Source organism: Idiotropiscis lumnitzeri, chromosome 13, assembly GCF_059441095.1.
Source record: "Idiotropiscis lumnitzeri isolate Australia: NSW breed Sydney's pygmy pipehorse chromosome 13, RoL_Ilum_1.0, whole genome shotgun sequence".
Taxonomy (NCBI): domain Eukaryota; kingdom Metazoa; phylum Chordata; class Actinopteri; order Syngnathiformes; family Syngnathidae; genus Idiotropiscis; species Idiotropiscis lumnitzeri.
In genome coordinates this window covers 13039938-13054004 of record NC_142403.1, presented here as the reverse complement: position 1 = coordinate 13054004, position 14067 = coordinate 13039938, and the positions used below count along the sequence as shown (strand labels likewise).

Genomic DNA, 14067 nt, shown 5'->3' with positions numbered 1-14067 from the left:
TTGCAAGGCCCAGTGGTAACTTGAGCATGGTGTTTTGTTCTGAGATGATGAGCTAAATATGTACAGATAGAGCATTTGAATTTGTCCTTTTAAAGTATGCAAATTATTTCTGAAGTAAATCAAACTAAAATGAATGAGTTTCAATATTTAATTCCATTAAAAAAAACATTTAAATTGATCTCCAGAGTTAATGCTTTAATTTTGACAGTCCTATTTTTTTCACATCACACAAAGCTGGCATTGAAACAGTAAACTTTTTTTTCTAAGAAATCCGCTGTATATTATTCGTGTTGTTTAATTATAGGCAGCACTTGGGACTATAAATTACCCCTGCAATACGCTGAGCATTTTAAGGACAAACGGAGGGAGAACCTGGCAACCTAAGATCACGGAAAGTGTCGTGAGAGTTCACTCGCGACCCACTTTGCTTGTGGGCGTTGTAGTCCAAAACAGTGGGCAGTGTCGTCCCACTTTCTTGAGAACGCGGACTGTGTCAGTCAAACCTAAATAATCTGGTGCGCAGCAGCAGAAGCTCAACGCGGATTCATTTCCTCGCATGTGTCGTCTATATATAGGAGCTGGACAGTTTGAGAGCTGTCTTTCAACAATCATTTCCCCGAGGAAAGGAGAAGAGGAGAGGTAAACAACACCAAAAAGGCTTTGGATTTGAGTTGCGCGTGGAGAGGAGCAGCTACCGAGAGAAAACAAGACATCCATGTAGGAATGTTGCCATAACACGTCGGAAGCCTCTTAAGGTAAAATGCAAAATATAACGTTGAATCAAAATTCATCATGTGCTGCTTTGCTAGTTTTTAGGTCGGAGGTGTGGTCAAAATGACATTTATTGTTTGTCATTGAAAAAGACATCTTGTCGCTCTTGTTTACGTCTCACTTTGAGTACAATCTTCTATTAGCCTGCGCACAACTGGTGATTAACTAAAAAAAGGAAACAAAACAAAAAAAAGGGAACAAGCTTTGCTGCAGGATGTTCCTAAGCATTGCTTATTTTGCAGCTCGATCTGCACTGGTTCCGAATCATCATGTGTGTGCGTGAGCCGTGAGGGTCACCACTGAGGGACATTCATGGCCCACCGCGTGCACGACCACCAAAGCCGCCTGCCAGTGGCCCAGGCCACGGTTCTCACCCTGCCTCCTTCCAGCCAAGCAAAGGTGGGTCTCCTCTCAAATCCCTCCCTCACGTATTACATAACATTGTTTGATTCCAGCGATTACTATTGCGTATTAGTGTGGCCACACAATGAAAGCCTTTCCAGCACCCCCCCCCCACACACACACACAAATATCCTTGATATTAAAATAAAGTGCATGCACTAGTATGCGCTTTGTCCTCACTACTATAAAAAAAAAATCATCACCCTAGTGGAAAGACTGTCTTACTCCTAGTAACTTTCTTTCCTGCTACTTGTGCCGCTTTTGGCCTACTAGTACACAAATAAACCAAACTAGTGATTTACTTTGCTGTGCTCTAACACCAAAAGGTCCACTAGTAGTTTTGCCTTACTAGTAACATGTAGTTGTCCTACTAACATGCTAAATCGTCATACAGTCGTGGATAGGATAAAAACGCAACAAAGTCCCATTTCACTAGTTGACATCCATGTGCCTCTAGTACGGAAAGCCAGTTGTGCCTTTATTTGATAGCATTGCTATCCAACTGAAGAGCCATGTACTAGTGTTGTCACTTGGAAGACAATTCAGTACACGAGTAGAACCACTTGGTCACACTAGGGCAACTATGTGCTAATAGACAGTGAGGCAAAATTAATGACAATTTTTGCAACTAGTGAAGCCCAAGATGTTGACTGGCAGGATTTTTTTTTTTTAAATGTCACTAGTAGTACTAGTTGAACAAAGCTGTCATCTAGTCCACAGTTTTACCTCACTAGCTGTCCTATATGTAGGACAATTTTGGTATACTTTCCAATGGAGACAAAAATCCTACTAGCTTAAGCTTGATGTACTAGTACACTCTCTGTCCACACTAGTAGAATAACTAGGGATCACTAGCTAAATGAGTGTCTCCCAAGTAACATTTCTTCTACAATTTGCTTCCATTACAGTATGACATGCACAAGAGGAGGGCTACATGTTCCGAGTGAGGCAAAAGTGCACACTAGTTGACAATAATGTCCAACTATTGCTTCAAGTGCTATTTATAAAATTCTACTTGTGAACTGCTATTAAAGACGGTTTTCAATGCGGTAACCAAATTGGCAAGGAGTTCGCCCATTGCACCGCTCCCGTCATTATTACCATGACTGAGCCTTGAGAGCAAGGGTTTGGAACACATGGCCTGTGACTGCATAAGCGTCAATTGAAAAAAAGAAATAAATAAATCCTCAGTGGAGCTGTGTTCAAGCACATTTAATCCACAACTGCTCATAATACAGAAGAAAATTCACATTTTATCGCAGAAGCCCGATTTACGGAAAATACCCCTTGCTCAGGAGGTCTTAAAGCAATACAACGTGCGCCCTTGCTCAGCTCGTTGTTGTTTTTGTGACACTGTCAGTATGAGCGTAGCGCACCAGTTAGTTTCGTCTCTGCTAGCGTTTGTGGCTGGAAATAGCAGGTAGGTGGTACCCGCCGCCCCAGAACTGGGTCAGATTACACGGCCTGTTCATATTTACAAGCAATTTTTTGTCTCCCTATAGGAAGCAGTATATATTGAATCAATCAGTTCCGGTCCAACTTTAGAGGTCACCTTTGAAGTAACGTTTGAATGTTCTTTACTCTCATAGTCATAAAGTAAAATACAAAGTAGGTTGTCCGCTGTGTAATGAAGTCGAAAGAAAGCAAAATTAGCGAACCTAGTGGGGGATTCTGGTTTCAAATTTCTGCAGCTTTTTTTTCCCCCTCCATGTACTTTGGCCTCCTCTCACATTCCATAAACAAGCACAAAATGTTCTTTGAAGGCTCTGAATTGTCCGTAGGTGACTATATAAGTATTTGTGATTTATTTATTTATTTTTTTTTTTAATTTAGGTCAAGAAATTCAAGCTGTTAACTCTTGCATTGCTGTGACCTGAAAGTCACAAAGCATCATTCGCATCATAAAGCTGAAAATACCAAAATGTGCAGCAGAGCTGTTATCTGGGCAAAAAAGTGCATACTTTGAACATTCTAAATTACAAAAACTTTCTCTTTTGCTTACCAAATAATTCCATCAATATTTCTTCATAACATGGATGACATACGTATTCTCATATGGTTCAGGTCATTTTTAAATCATGAAAAAACACGGAATTAGACGGTGTTTCCAAATTTTTGACTGGTACTGTAAATCACACATTTCATACACTAAAAGTGCTTGACATAACCAAAAGCACAACATTTCAAAACATTAGCAAACAAAACAACAAAAAGAGAACAAAAGTAGCTCATTAAAAATAGTAAAAGAACATAATTGGCATTTAAGCACATTTACAACCAACAGATAAAATGAAATTACTAAATGACCGTAACATGAAATACATTTTAAAAATACTAAATCAAAAGAACGGAGAGCAAAAAACTGCTGACTTTACTTGCGTCTGCAACTTAATTTCATCTGTGTGCTGCACAACGCCAAAACGGCCACTTCACCATGTTTGTTTTAAAACTCCTGTTTGCCAGTTCTAATGCTCATTTAAACAATTTTCAGCATCCAAAATAGCGTCTGGCCTCAATGGCACTTGTGAAATTGCGCTGTTGTTGTTGTTGTTCCTCGTGAGGCCGCTCTTATCGCTTATGGTTGGCTGTTTATTGGGCTCAGCTGCCCTTGAGGTGTGGAAAATGGACACGTGCAAGCACGTGCACATGCATGTGGAGTTTAACCTACAAAGTTAACACAATGCATTCATTTTGTTTTGAGCATTAAGACTCCATAATCAGCTTTTGACGATTGCTATGACGCGGATTGAATGATAATAAATCTACGCGGATAAAGAAAGCGACACATTTACGTGAACATTCCTAACTGTCATGCAAGTTTTGCGGGAATGTACATGCGAGATTTTGAAATGCAGGAACCCGTGCAAGCATGGGGAAAATTCTACAGAGAAGATTCAGAAGCAAAGTTCAAACCACTCGTAAAACGTGCTGTCAATAATGAAAGTGAACAAAACTCGAAAAGAAGCCTGATAAACCAGCAATGATGTGACAACAGGATTTGTTGTGTTGTCATTAATAAGCGATGTGCAGTGTGCAGTGAGTATTTCTCTTTGTATCCGCTTGGTAAAATTAGTTTGGATTTGTAATTGGTAGCGTTTTGCTTTTATTCTACTAAGATGGCAAACCATTTGCCTTTGTTGCAGTTTTTGTCCTTACCAGGCAGTCCCCCCCGAAAAAAAAATATTTTTTATTTTTAAAAAAGTCGTGTGAACATCAAATTGTATCGCTTTGGGGGTGTTGCCTTTGGACGAGCACGATAACATGTTTTAGTGAAGCGTTATCTGCTTATGATTAACACATGGGTCATATTGCCTTGTTTTGGTGGTGATAAGCAAATGCGAGATTTAAACTTCGACTTTCTTGCCATTTGTCTTGGAAATATACTTATATCGTTATTGCTGATATTTTTATTTGACACTTTTATGTATTTTTGTAATTATATATAAGTATGAATGTGATGGTGACCAAACAGGACCTGAGGCCCACCTGGACGACGTTGGACTCCCTGCTGTCTGGTGCGTTCGCCGGAGCCGTGGCCAAAACGGTCATCGCACCCCTGGATCGCACCAAGATCATCTTTCAAGGTAAGGAGCACAAAAAAAAAAAAACCTCTCCTGTGATGTGAGTGTCTTAAGTTAGAAACTGAAATCATTCATTCACCTCCTGTTTTCTTTGCTCACCACAGAATGTTAACTGTCTGATGTAACTGTTAACTAACGGCTAATCCTCTTAGTAGATGTTTAGCCTACATGGGAGAGAATTGCTTGTTCTAATCATGTTGTTTTTTTTTTTCCATTCCTTAGTGTCCTCAAACAGGTTCTCAGCTAAGGTGAGTTTCGCATATATCTGCAAAAATCTCCACCGTTTTCTATCTGGAATTTTATTTTGACGTGCAGTTGTTCAGCACATAAACGTGATTAAAATGTCACACTGTCTAAAAACGACAGAAAATGGGCAAAAATGTTGATTGTTGTTTTACAAAGTAACAGCAAATGTTCTTTATTTGACACGAAGATAATCGGTCGACTACTTGCATGTGAGAATATTTACTGTCGAAAGGCCGTCACTAAGAGCATTTGGATAATTCTGAATGAAACAAGTTCTCGAAACAATTACTCTATTAGCAAAATAATTGATTCATTTTACAATCAATCAATGAATTTTTGCACCTGTAAATCTTATACAAATAAGATTTCGGAAAACTAAGAAACGATTATTAAATTACACGCAATGATTACACAACTGGCATAAAAAAAAAATGCATATTTTGTATTTAAAGATAATAAATTTGATTTGTCATATTGTTGTCGTTCATATTTTTTTTCATTTCAAAATAGAAGAAAAAAAACAGTTTGAATAATCATGTTTTCTATTATTACAAAAATATTTTTTTAATAATTAATGAAAATAATATTTTTGCCCCCAAATCGAACAGACCTAGTTTTAGAAATAAAAAGAAAACAAAAAAACACTGACAACAAGGTAAAAAGAAAAGAAAGCGAAAGCAAATATGTGTGCGTGTTTTCACTTTTAGAACAAAATATTAGAAATAAACTGTCTTTAAAATAAATAAATCACCCTTGACAACTAAAACTGAGGCTTTTTTTTTTCTTTTTCGTGACAGGAGGCATTCAGGGTCATCTACTGCTCGTACGTGAAAGATGGGCTGCTCAGCCTGTGGAGGGGCAACTCGGCCACCATGGTGAGGGTCATGCCGTACGCCGCCATCCAGTTCGGCTCCCACGAACAGTACAAAAAGATGCTGGGGGGCCACTACGGCTTTCAGGGAAAGTAAGCACCACCCGATGATGATGTTTGCAACCATTTGTTTCGTAGTTGTCGCTGCAACACTTGTTTGCGTTGTTTCAGAGCTCTTCCGCCGTTGCCGCGCTTCCTGGCCGGCTCGTTGGCGGGGACCACCGCCGCCATGCTGACGTACCCGCTGGACATGGTGCGGGCCCGCATGGCGGTTACAGCCAAAGAGATGTAAGCGTTCAGAGTGTAACCATGTTGTTGCATGAATCGTGAATCAATATCTTTTGGATTTCCATCCATAGTTCTTCCACAAACCCCCAAAATATAATCAAAAGAGAAATCAAGTATTTCTGAATCAGCTTTAATACTGTGAGGTGAAATTCATTTTGCTTGAAAATCAAATCTGTCTACTTCATTTGATTTTCAGGTACAGCAACATTATGCACGTCTTTGTGCGCATTTCCCAAGAGGAAGGTTTTAAGACCCTCTACAGAGGCTTTACCCCCACAATTTTGGGTGTCATCCCCTACGCCGGCATCACTTTCTTCACTTATGAGACCCTCAAGAAACTTCACACAGGTACTTGCAGAAATGTTGGGACGCCTGGTCCTTGACGTTTTTATTCCAGAAAGGTGGGAAGTTGGACAGAAGCCAAATCGCCGTACCGTCTTGCACTGAGTTCCCAATCGCAGATCAGATATGCATTTTGCAATATCTTCACTAAGGTTGTTTTTCGCGGTTAATGGGGACCAGGGCGTCCCCAAATGAAAAACGATGAAGCAGAGGCTGACTTTTTTTTTTTTTTTCTTGATTATAATTATTTTTCAATTTTTATTTGGGCTTATTTACACCTCTATTACGCTGTGATTTTCAGCTTGTCAAGAATTGGGGCAAAAACATGCATTTGCTTAATTTTCTTAAATTGTAGCGGTCACAAAGTGACGCAGACACTCCAGCACATACTGTACGGTATTTTCTATACATTTACCGGTAATATAAAATAACATGAACGCTCTATTGCTGAAGTGTCCAAACCTTTTGTCTTTAGATCACATACAAAAATATCTACGAAGCAAGGGCAATTAGAAGAATAAGAGAATAAAAATAAAATGAGCTCCACAAAATAATGCAGTAATAACATAAGAGAATGAAAAGCGTTATAAACAGTTTGTAGATCATGATTAAGCGCTTGTGTGGCTGTCTTTCGTTGGTGCGCCTTGGCCAACAGGGGGCAGTATAGTAAGCATATGGTAGAAATAAGACTGTCAGTAATATTAGTTGTTTTTTGCAGAGGATAAATGATACATGCTTGGGACTATTGTTATATCAGCTGTGTTGCGGATTATCGTGAATGGCCTCCAGTTTATGTAACCATCTTTTCTTTCCTTGACTTCTAGAAAAGACAAAACGAGCGCAGCCATACACGGTGGAGCGCCTGGCCTTCGGCGCGTGCGCGGGCCTGATCGGACAGTCTGCATCGTACCCTCTGGACGTGGTCCGCCGGCGCATGCAGACGGCCGGCGTCACGGGCTCCGCCTGCAACACTATTTGGGGCACCATGCGTGAAATTGTGAGCCACGAGGGCGTCGTACGCGGACTCTACAAAGGCCTGAGCATGAACTGGCTCAAAGGGCCCGTCGCCGTTGGCATCAGCTTCACCACCTTCGATGTCATGCACAGCGTGCTCCTCAAAGTGCACCAAATGGGCTTTTCCACCCACTGACTGGACCAATGAGCAAAGAAACAAACGCTGGAGCATGAACAATCACTTTGTGGGAGAAAATAATGACTACCGTATTAAGAACAAACGTTTTCCGTGTTTGCACTACTGTATGTTTCTTTCAAGGTAATCTGAAGATTTTGCCTTGGTTATCTTTGATTTTAAAACAGATCAAAATGGGTTGTGAACATACTAAGGATGAATTGTAGAAGGGCAGAAGACTTTTGAAAAATAATCTAATTGTGATTTTTGTTTTTAAACGCAATTCTATTTTGAAGGTCCTCTTCCCGTGTATTTTTTGGGCAAAACGCAAGCAAGAAATGAATCTGAATTACAAGAAACACCAGATTTATTTTAGATAAATGTTTTGGTATTACGAATTAGGTTCACGCTAAAATAAAGGCAAATGAACCGTGAATGTATATGAAAATTTATCTACAACTTCACAAACTCCTTCAAGATGAGTGTGGCGTAAACTCAAGTCATTTTACCAACAATAATGCAACCAAATCTGTGGCTTTATGATGACGATTTGATGTTGATTTCTACATTACATATGTTTTCATACGATAGTCTGATTCAAGCAGCATTGTGGTGATTTGGAGCATTATACAGTATTATATTATAGTATTATTGAAAAAAAAAAAAAAAAAGGAACATTACCAAAAGTATGGACCTCTACATTTGGACTTTTTTTCAGATTTAATGAAGCCAAATATAAGCCTTTTTTTAAAGGCATTATCCTTCATTATACGTGCCCACTAAATCATTTTAAATGGCGTTCAATGCCAGATTTAAGCATAAAGGCCTTTATTGTTGAAGCCAACAAAAGCATTTGTGGTTCAGATGTGGAAAATGGAGCGAGACGTGCTTTCATTGGCCAATTTGAGAACTAAATGTATGTATCGATTTTTTTTTTCAAATAAAAAATGTGTTTATTATACGTGTACTTCATTCAGCATTCCTAGTAATGTATTTTGCAAATCAAAGTGAGAATGAATGACTATGTAATAACTAATCATCACGTAGCAATGCCTATTTTGTCCACAAGAGGGCGCACCGTTACAAATAATCATAGCCGTGTACGTGGTCTGAGCGTAAGATAAAAAAACTTGCAGGTTGCACAGTCGTGTCTTGTTAACGTCTGTTTTGACATAAATATAAAAAATATTTTAAACTGGTAATTTAATGCAGCAATGCACGTTTTTTTTAATAATAATATCTTTTAGTACTGGATTGCCACAAAATAAATCAGCATGATTCCACGTATTAAACATGAAAGTTAAGGGTCCTCGGTTTACAACGATCTGGAAATACGGCATTACAAACCTAGTCACTGCCGTACTTCAGTTTGTTGCTTTCATTTTTTTTTCACACAAATATTTACTATCGGACTTCACTACTGGGTTTGCGGAGGGTACCAATAGCTTAACAGAGTTTTCCGACCTACGTACGCCACTGCAAGGACTGAAATACGTCGTAAAGTGAGGACTCGACCTCTGTAATTACAGAATACACTCCTGCATACAATATCTAGATTTATGTCTGTCTATCGAAATATAATAAACGTGTTCCTGTAGGTGGCAGCAGAGAAACACGCCAGCACGTCGTTGATGATTGTTGGAATTTAGCCACAGATTGGCCTGAACTTGAACCCCCAGACTAACTAACCCCCCGCGCACTGTTATAACCTCCATTTTTTAACTTTTAAAAAGTTCCTTGTCATCACTGTTAATATTTAAAAACAACCCTTTAACAATAAGAACAAATAAGATAATTCTCTCTCATCTTTGCTTTATTTTGGTTTAAATTATGGATTAATTCCTAATTTGTGGGGAATTCAGATTGCAAATTTGGTGTATTATGCACACATACAAAGAGTTGCCATAACACTGTCAACTTTATCTCTCCATCTCTCTATCATCCATCCATGGCATTATTTTACATTTCGGTTAAAAATATAAACGCCTCGTTCGTCCTCTGAAATTAATTCACTAATATGCTCCATTTCATTTTTCCTCCTTTTTAAAAAAAACACAAAAAAACAGGCACTGAGCAGTTGGAAGGATGGATGGATGAAGGGAGGGAGGGATCGTGTCCTCCATCTTTCATCCCCCTTGCCTCCGACCTTGACTGTGAATTATGGGATGTCCTGCCAACCGACAGGGTGCATAGGCCTGGTATTGCAGCAATCGAGACAATGCCACTGGGTGGATGCTAGCGTGGTCACAGGGTGGGTGATTGAGCGAGAGAGGAGGAGAAGGAGGAGGAGGAGGAGGAGGGATGGAAAGATGCTTCTTGAAGGCGCCGTTGCCATTGGTAACCTGGACCCATGCCAAGGAGAAGAGGCACCCGACCATTTGCATGTATTCAAATGTGGCATGAATAATTCACTTTGGAGCCCTTCGCGGGGGGCATGGCGGACAATAGCTGTTCACACATTGGCGAAATAGAAGAGGAATGCGACGCCTGGAGAATAAATACAATCCGCGATGAGATTGGGATGCAGGCGGCGTCATATTTCACGTGACGAGTTCTACTGTCGAGCTCTGAATGACCTCAATCAGAATGGACGCTGCATTGAGTGGCTGCTTGGATTCCAGAAGGTCACCAAATGTGTGCACACTTTTTTATAACATATACAGTGTACGACATATCCATGCTTTTTTGGGGGGCTTCAATTCGATGGCCACTTTCCTGTGTGTGCCGTGTCCTGTTGGGGGCAGTATAATACAGACATACGGAGATACGATATGAAGACAGTCTCAGCGTAGTAATATTAGTTATTCGTCGCAGAGGATAAAGAATATGACCCTGTGAGTGTTGTTATATCGCATGTCTACATGTGCTACTCCAACATTTGTGTTTAAATATCCGTTGCTTAAAAAGGTTGCAACAGCCCAACACACGGTCACGTGTATCCCAAGGCAGTATTATATGTGTCATCACCTCTCAAGCACAGAAAATATTCCAAGCATTTGAGAAGAAGCTCTCGGCATGATGCGCTCCAGTTTAGTATGCGTAGTAAACATGATGAACGTGCGGGAGAGGGCACCGAGCGACGGCGGTGCTGATGTATTGGATGAGAGTGTAAATATTAAAGCATGAGCGTTTGTGTGAGTGCGCACTTGTCGTGCGTGCCAACCAGCTCTGGATGGCGTCCAGTCGGAGTCACTTTGATGGGTGACTCAGGACTGGAGCCACTCTGCACTAGACAGCGTTCATAAATCCAGTGGGCATTCAAACACCTTGAGAAGCGTTTTATACAACATAAACTGTCCTGTAAAGGCCTCTCTCCTGTAAAGCTGCCTTTATGGTTGGAAAAAATATCAAATTGGGCCTTTTAAAACAAAACACTACTTTGAAACACAAGTTGTAATTTAAAAACCCTACTTTGAAACCCTAATCTTAGTTTGAAACCCTACTTTCAAACCCGAGCCCTTGTTAAAACCATTAAATTAGTTTAAAAACCTACTTTGAAACCCTAACCTTAGTTTAAAACCCTAATTTGAAACCCTAAGTGATGTTCAAACCCTAATTTGATACCCTAACTTAGTTTAAAACACTAAATTGAAACCCTACCCCTAGTTTAAAACCTTACTTTCAAACCCTAATTCTAGTTTAAAACCCTAATTTGAAACTAAGAATTGTTCAAAACCCTAATTTGAAAAAAAAAACAACCCGAGTATAGAAACCTACTTTGAAACCCAAGCCCTAGTTTGAAACCCTAATTTGAAACCCTAACTTAATTTAAATCCCCAACGTGAAACCCTAAGACTTGTTTAAAACCCTACTTTGAAATCCTAACCTTAGTTTAAACTCCTCATTCGAAACCCTATCCCTACTTTAAAACCCTACCTAGAGACCCTAACCTTAGTTTAAATCACTACTTTGAAACCCTTAACCCTTGATTAAAACCCTAATTTGAAACTTTAACCCTTGTTTAAAACCCTACTACTTAAAACCTTACTTTGAAGCCTTACCCTAGTTTAAAAACACATTAATAAGGACACTTGACGTTCACACTGGATGTCTGATGATCTGCCCCCACTTCTCCCATGGAGGCGGGGATGCCCTACGCGCAGTCCGTACTCAACTCTTGGCGGCCCTGCTTGCATCCATCATCCATCACCCTAACCACTGTTAATAAATTGTGACCCTGCTTTGAAACCCAAACCCTAGTTAGAAGTGTTGTGGCTCAATGTATGCATGCTAAAGTGCTGCTGGGACATTCCCCCTCTGTGTGTTATAGCTCAGTCTTGTTAATTTTACAAGATCCAGCACATATGGCCACTTATCGCTTGGCAGCGCTGTTAAAAGCTGTGGGGTCAGTGCATTACTGAGCTGCTTCCATTAGAGGGAGTGTGCACGCCGGGCTGGGCCGCACTCAATCAAACGCACACTGCAATGGCAGCACTGATCCATGGAGTGGGGGGGGGGGGACTCCAGTCACGTGACTTGATTCCAGTCTGACTTAAGGTGCCCATTTCTAGGACTTGCTGGGACAGTGTGTGAGTCGTCAACACGTGGGGTACGATACAATTCAAGGACGGTTCTGGATCATTTTAAAGCTGAACCATTTCAGTGGGACTGCTATGCAACTTGATATGTCACTGCGCAGTTCAAGAGAGTTTCCTGTCATTTAGCAATCTGAATGGGCTTGTCAGTGTGTCTCTCTCTCAGCAATCCACAAATAACTAACGTCCATTGAAATGCATTGAAGAAAGAATGAGGAGAAACAGCAAACGTCTTTGAGTGTTAAGAGAAGCGCTGTACACATTTGATTTGTGAATTTAATTAAAATAATAAAGTCGGTAGAATTCAAACACAACACTTGTGTTTCGCGATGACTTAACAATAGTAATTAGGTACCAAACAGCATACATACTCACGGCTTTATATTGCTTAGGTATAATTCTGGTGGCTAATTAAGACTTTGGCTAGCTCCCCAGTGCTAGCTAGCTGTTTTTTCTGTGCAATTATGTCAAACATCTTTGAGTGTTAAGAGAAGCGTTATACAAATTTGATTCATCATTTTAATAAAAATATATACTTGGTAAATTTCCCCAAACCAAACTGTGGGGCAAAATCATTACAAACACAACACATGTTGTGTGAATTAGTTAGCTAATGATATTAATACAAGCAGTTTCCTATAACTAGGTTCACATGCAGTCAAGATTCGGGTTAAGGTCAAGATTTCGATTCAGAGTCTTTCAGAATTACCCGTTTAAATGTCTTAGGCGGTCAGATTTTTAAATAAAACAATGTAAACAGTGACGCACGAATCACGACGCAGTTAACGTCACCTCAGCGTGTTCTTTCGCTTCTCCTTTCTTCCTCCTCCCTCCAAAAGTATCGTGTCGTCTTTACCCAAGCATGATATTCGGAGTTTAAAAAAAAGTACTCCAAAAGTGTTGTATCAACTTAATCTATCTTTATCCATGTTTCGTTTATAACTACTCATGTATTTCCGGTGGATTGCGCGCCAAACCGCGCATACAAGCACTTCCTGTACTACAAAGACCACGATCCCTTGCGGTTGAGCATGCGCAGAGTGTCCCGTGCGATCGGGGTAATCCGATTAGTGTTTCCGTGCGCACATATTCAAATAAAAAAAAAATTAATATAACCCAGCCATGATATTCTGAATTTCAAAAACCCGAGGTTTCAATGTATGTACAGGATGTCAATTTCACCATTTTGGTATTGGAAAAAAAAAATGTCACGTGTGGAACTGGTTCGAACCCGATGGGAGGTGCATACCTTCGAGAAAAAGAATGAAGGAAGTAACCAGCGTGGCTAATTTACCTGGAAGGCAAAGACAGAATCTGAAATTGGTGGAAACATGTTGTGGAAAATTGTTTTTTTCACCGTCAAGGTTACAGGAAATTGGGGATGTGTTCATCTTGTATCCTTTTCCCACTCAAATCAACTCCAGCTCGTGTTTTCGTCTTAATGGTAGTTTCTATGACGACGTGCCTCGCAAACAGACAAGGGTGGTAGATCCATGGTGGTCATTAATAAACATGCATGTGTGTTTCCTGCAAAAAAAAAAAAAGAAGAAAAAGAAAAGCCGAGGTGCGGATGGATGGAAGGCCATGGCGCATTTTTGCATGAGAATGGCTCGGGGTCCTGTGAACCTTCTGCTCCCCGTGCACATATTCAATGGCGGCGCCGCGGTCAGCGTGACAAAGTGGGCCCCGGGTTGTCTAACGCACACACGCCACCCGGCGTCTGCCCCACCCGCCCACGTCCACGGTCAGTCCACTTGCTCCTCTCTGTGTACATACTGGGCTGTGGCAACATATTTTAGGAGGCGTCTGAGAGGGAGCGGCCAAGTTCAGGGGAGGGGAGGGAGGACGACTGAGCGAGGGTGCAAGTTTTAGGCTAGTTTTACTTAAGGAAAGTTGCACTCA

General features: G+C 40.5%; 1 protein-coding gene across 1 annotated transcript; it reads left to right on the top strand.

The window, feature by feature from the left end:
* The first annotated feature begins 449 nt into the window (after positions 1-449).
* Positions 450-8589, top strand: LOC148324443 (mitochondrial coenzyme A transporter SLC25A42-like). Its single transcript, XM_088313719.1, has 8 exons — positions 450-755; positions 1014-1170; positions 4646-4757; positions 4977-5002; positions 5798-5964; positions 6043-6159; positions 6356-6507; positions 7326-8589. Exons 2-8 carry the CDS (start codon positions 1084-1086, stop codon positions 7649-7651), a joined length of 987 nt encoding a protein of 328 aa, XP_088169845.1. The 5' UTR covers positions 450-755; positions 1014-1083; the 3' UTR covers positions 7652-8589.
* Positions 8590-14067: the final 5478 nt, after the last annotated feature.

Bases quoted from the DNA above. Each gene is read 5' to 3' on its own strand.
- LOC148324443 (XM_088313719.1), top strand. From the start codon at position 1,084: ATGGCCCACCGCGTGCACGACCACCAAAGCCGCCTGCCAGTGGCCCAG. The intron at 5,965-6,042 runs GTAAGCACCACC...GCGTTGTTTCAG, and splicing joins CACTACGGCTTTCAGGGAAA to AGCTCTTCCGCCGTTGCCGC. The intron at 6,160-6,355 runs GTAAGCGTTCAG...TTTGATTTTCAG, and splicing joins GCGGTTACAGCCAAAGAGAT to GTACAGCAACATTATGCACG.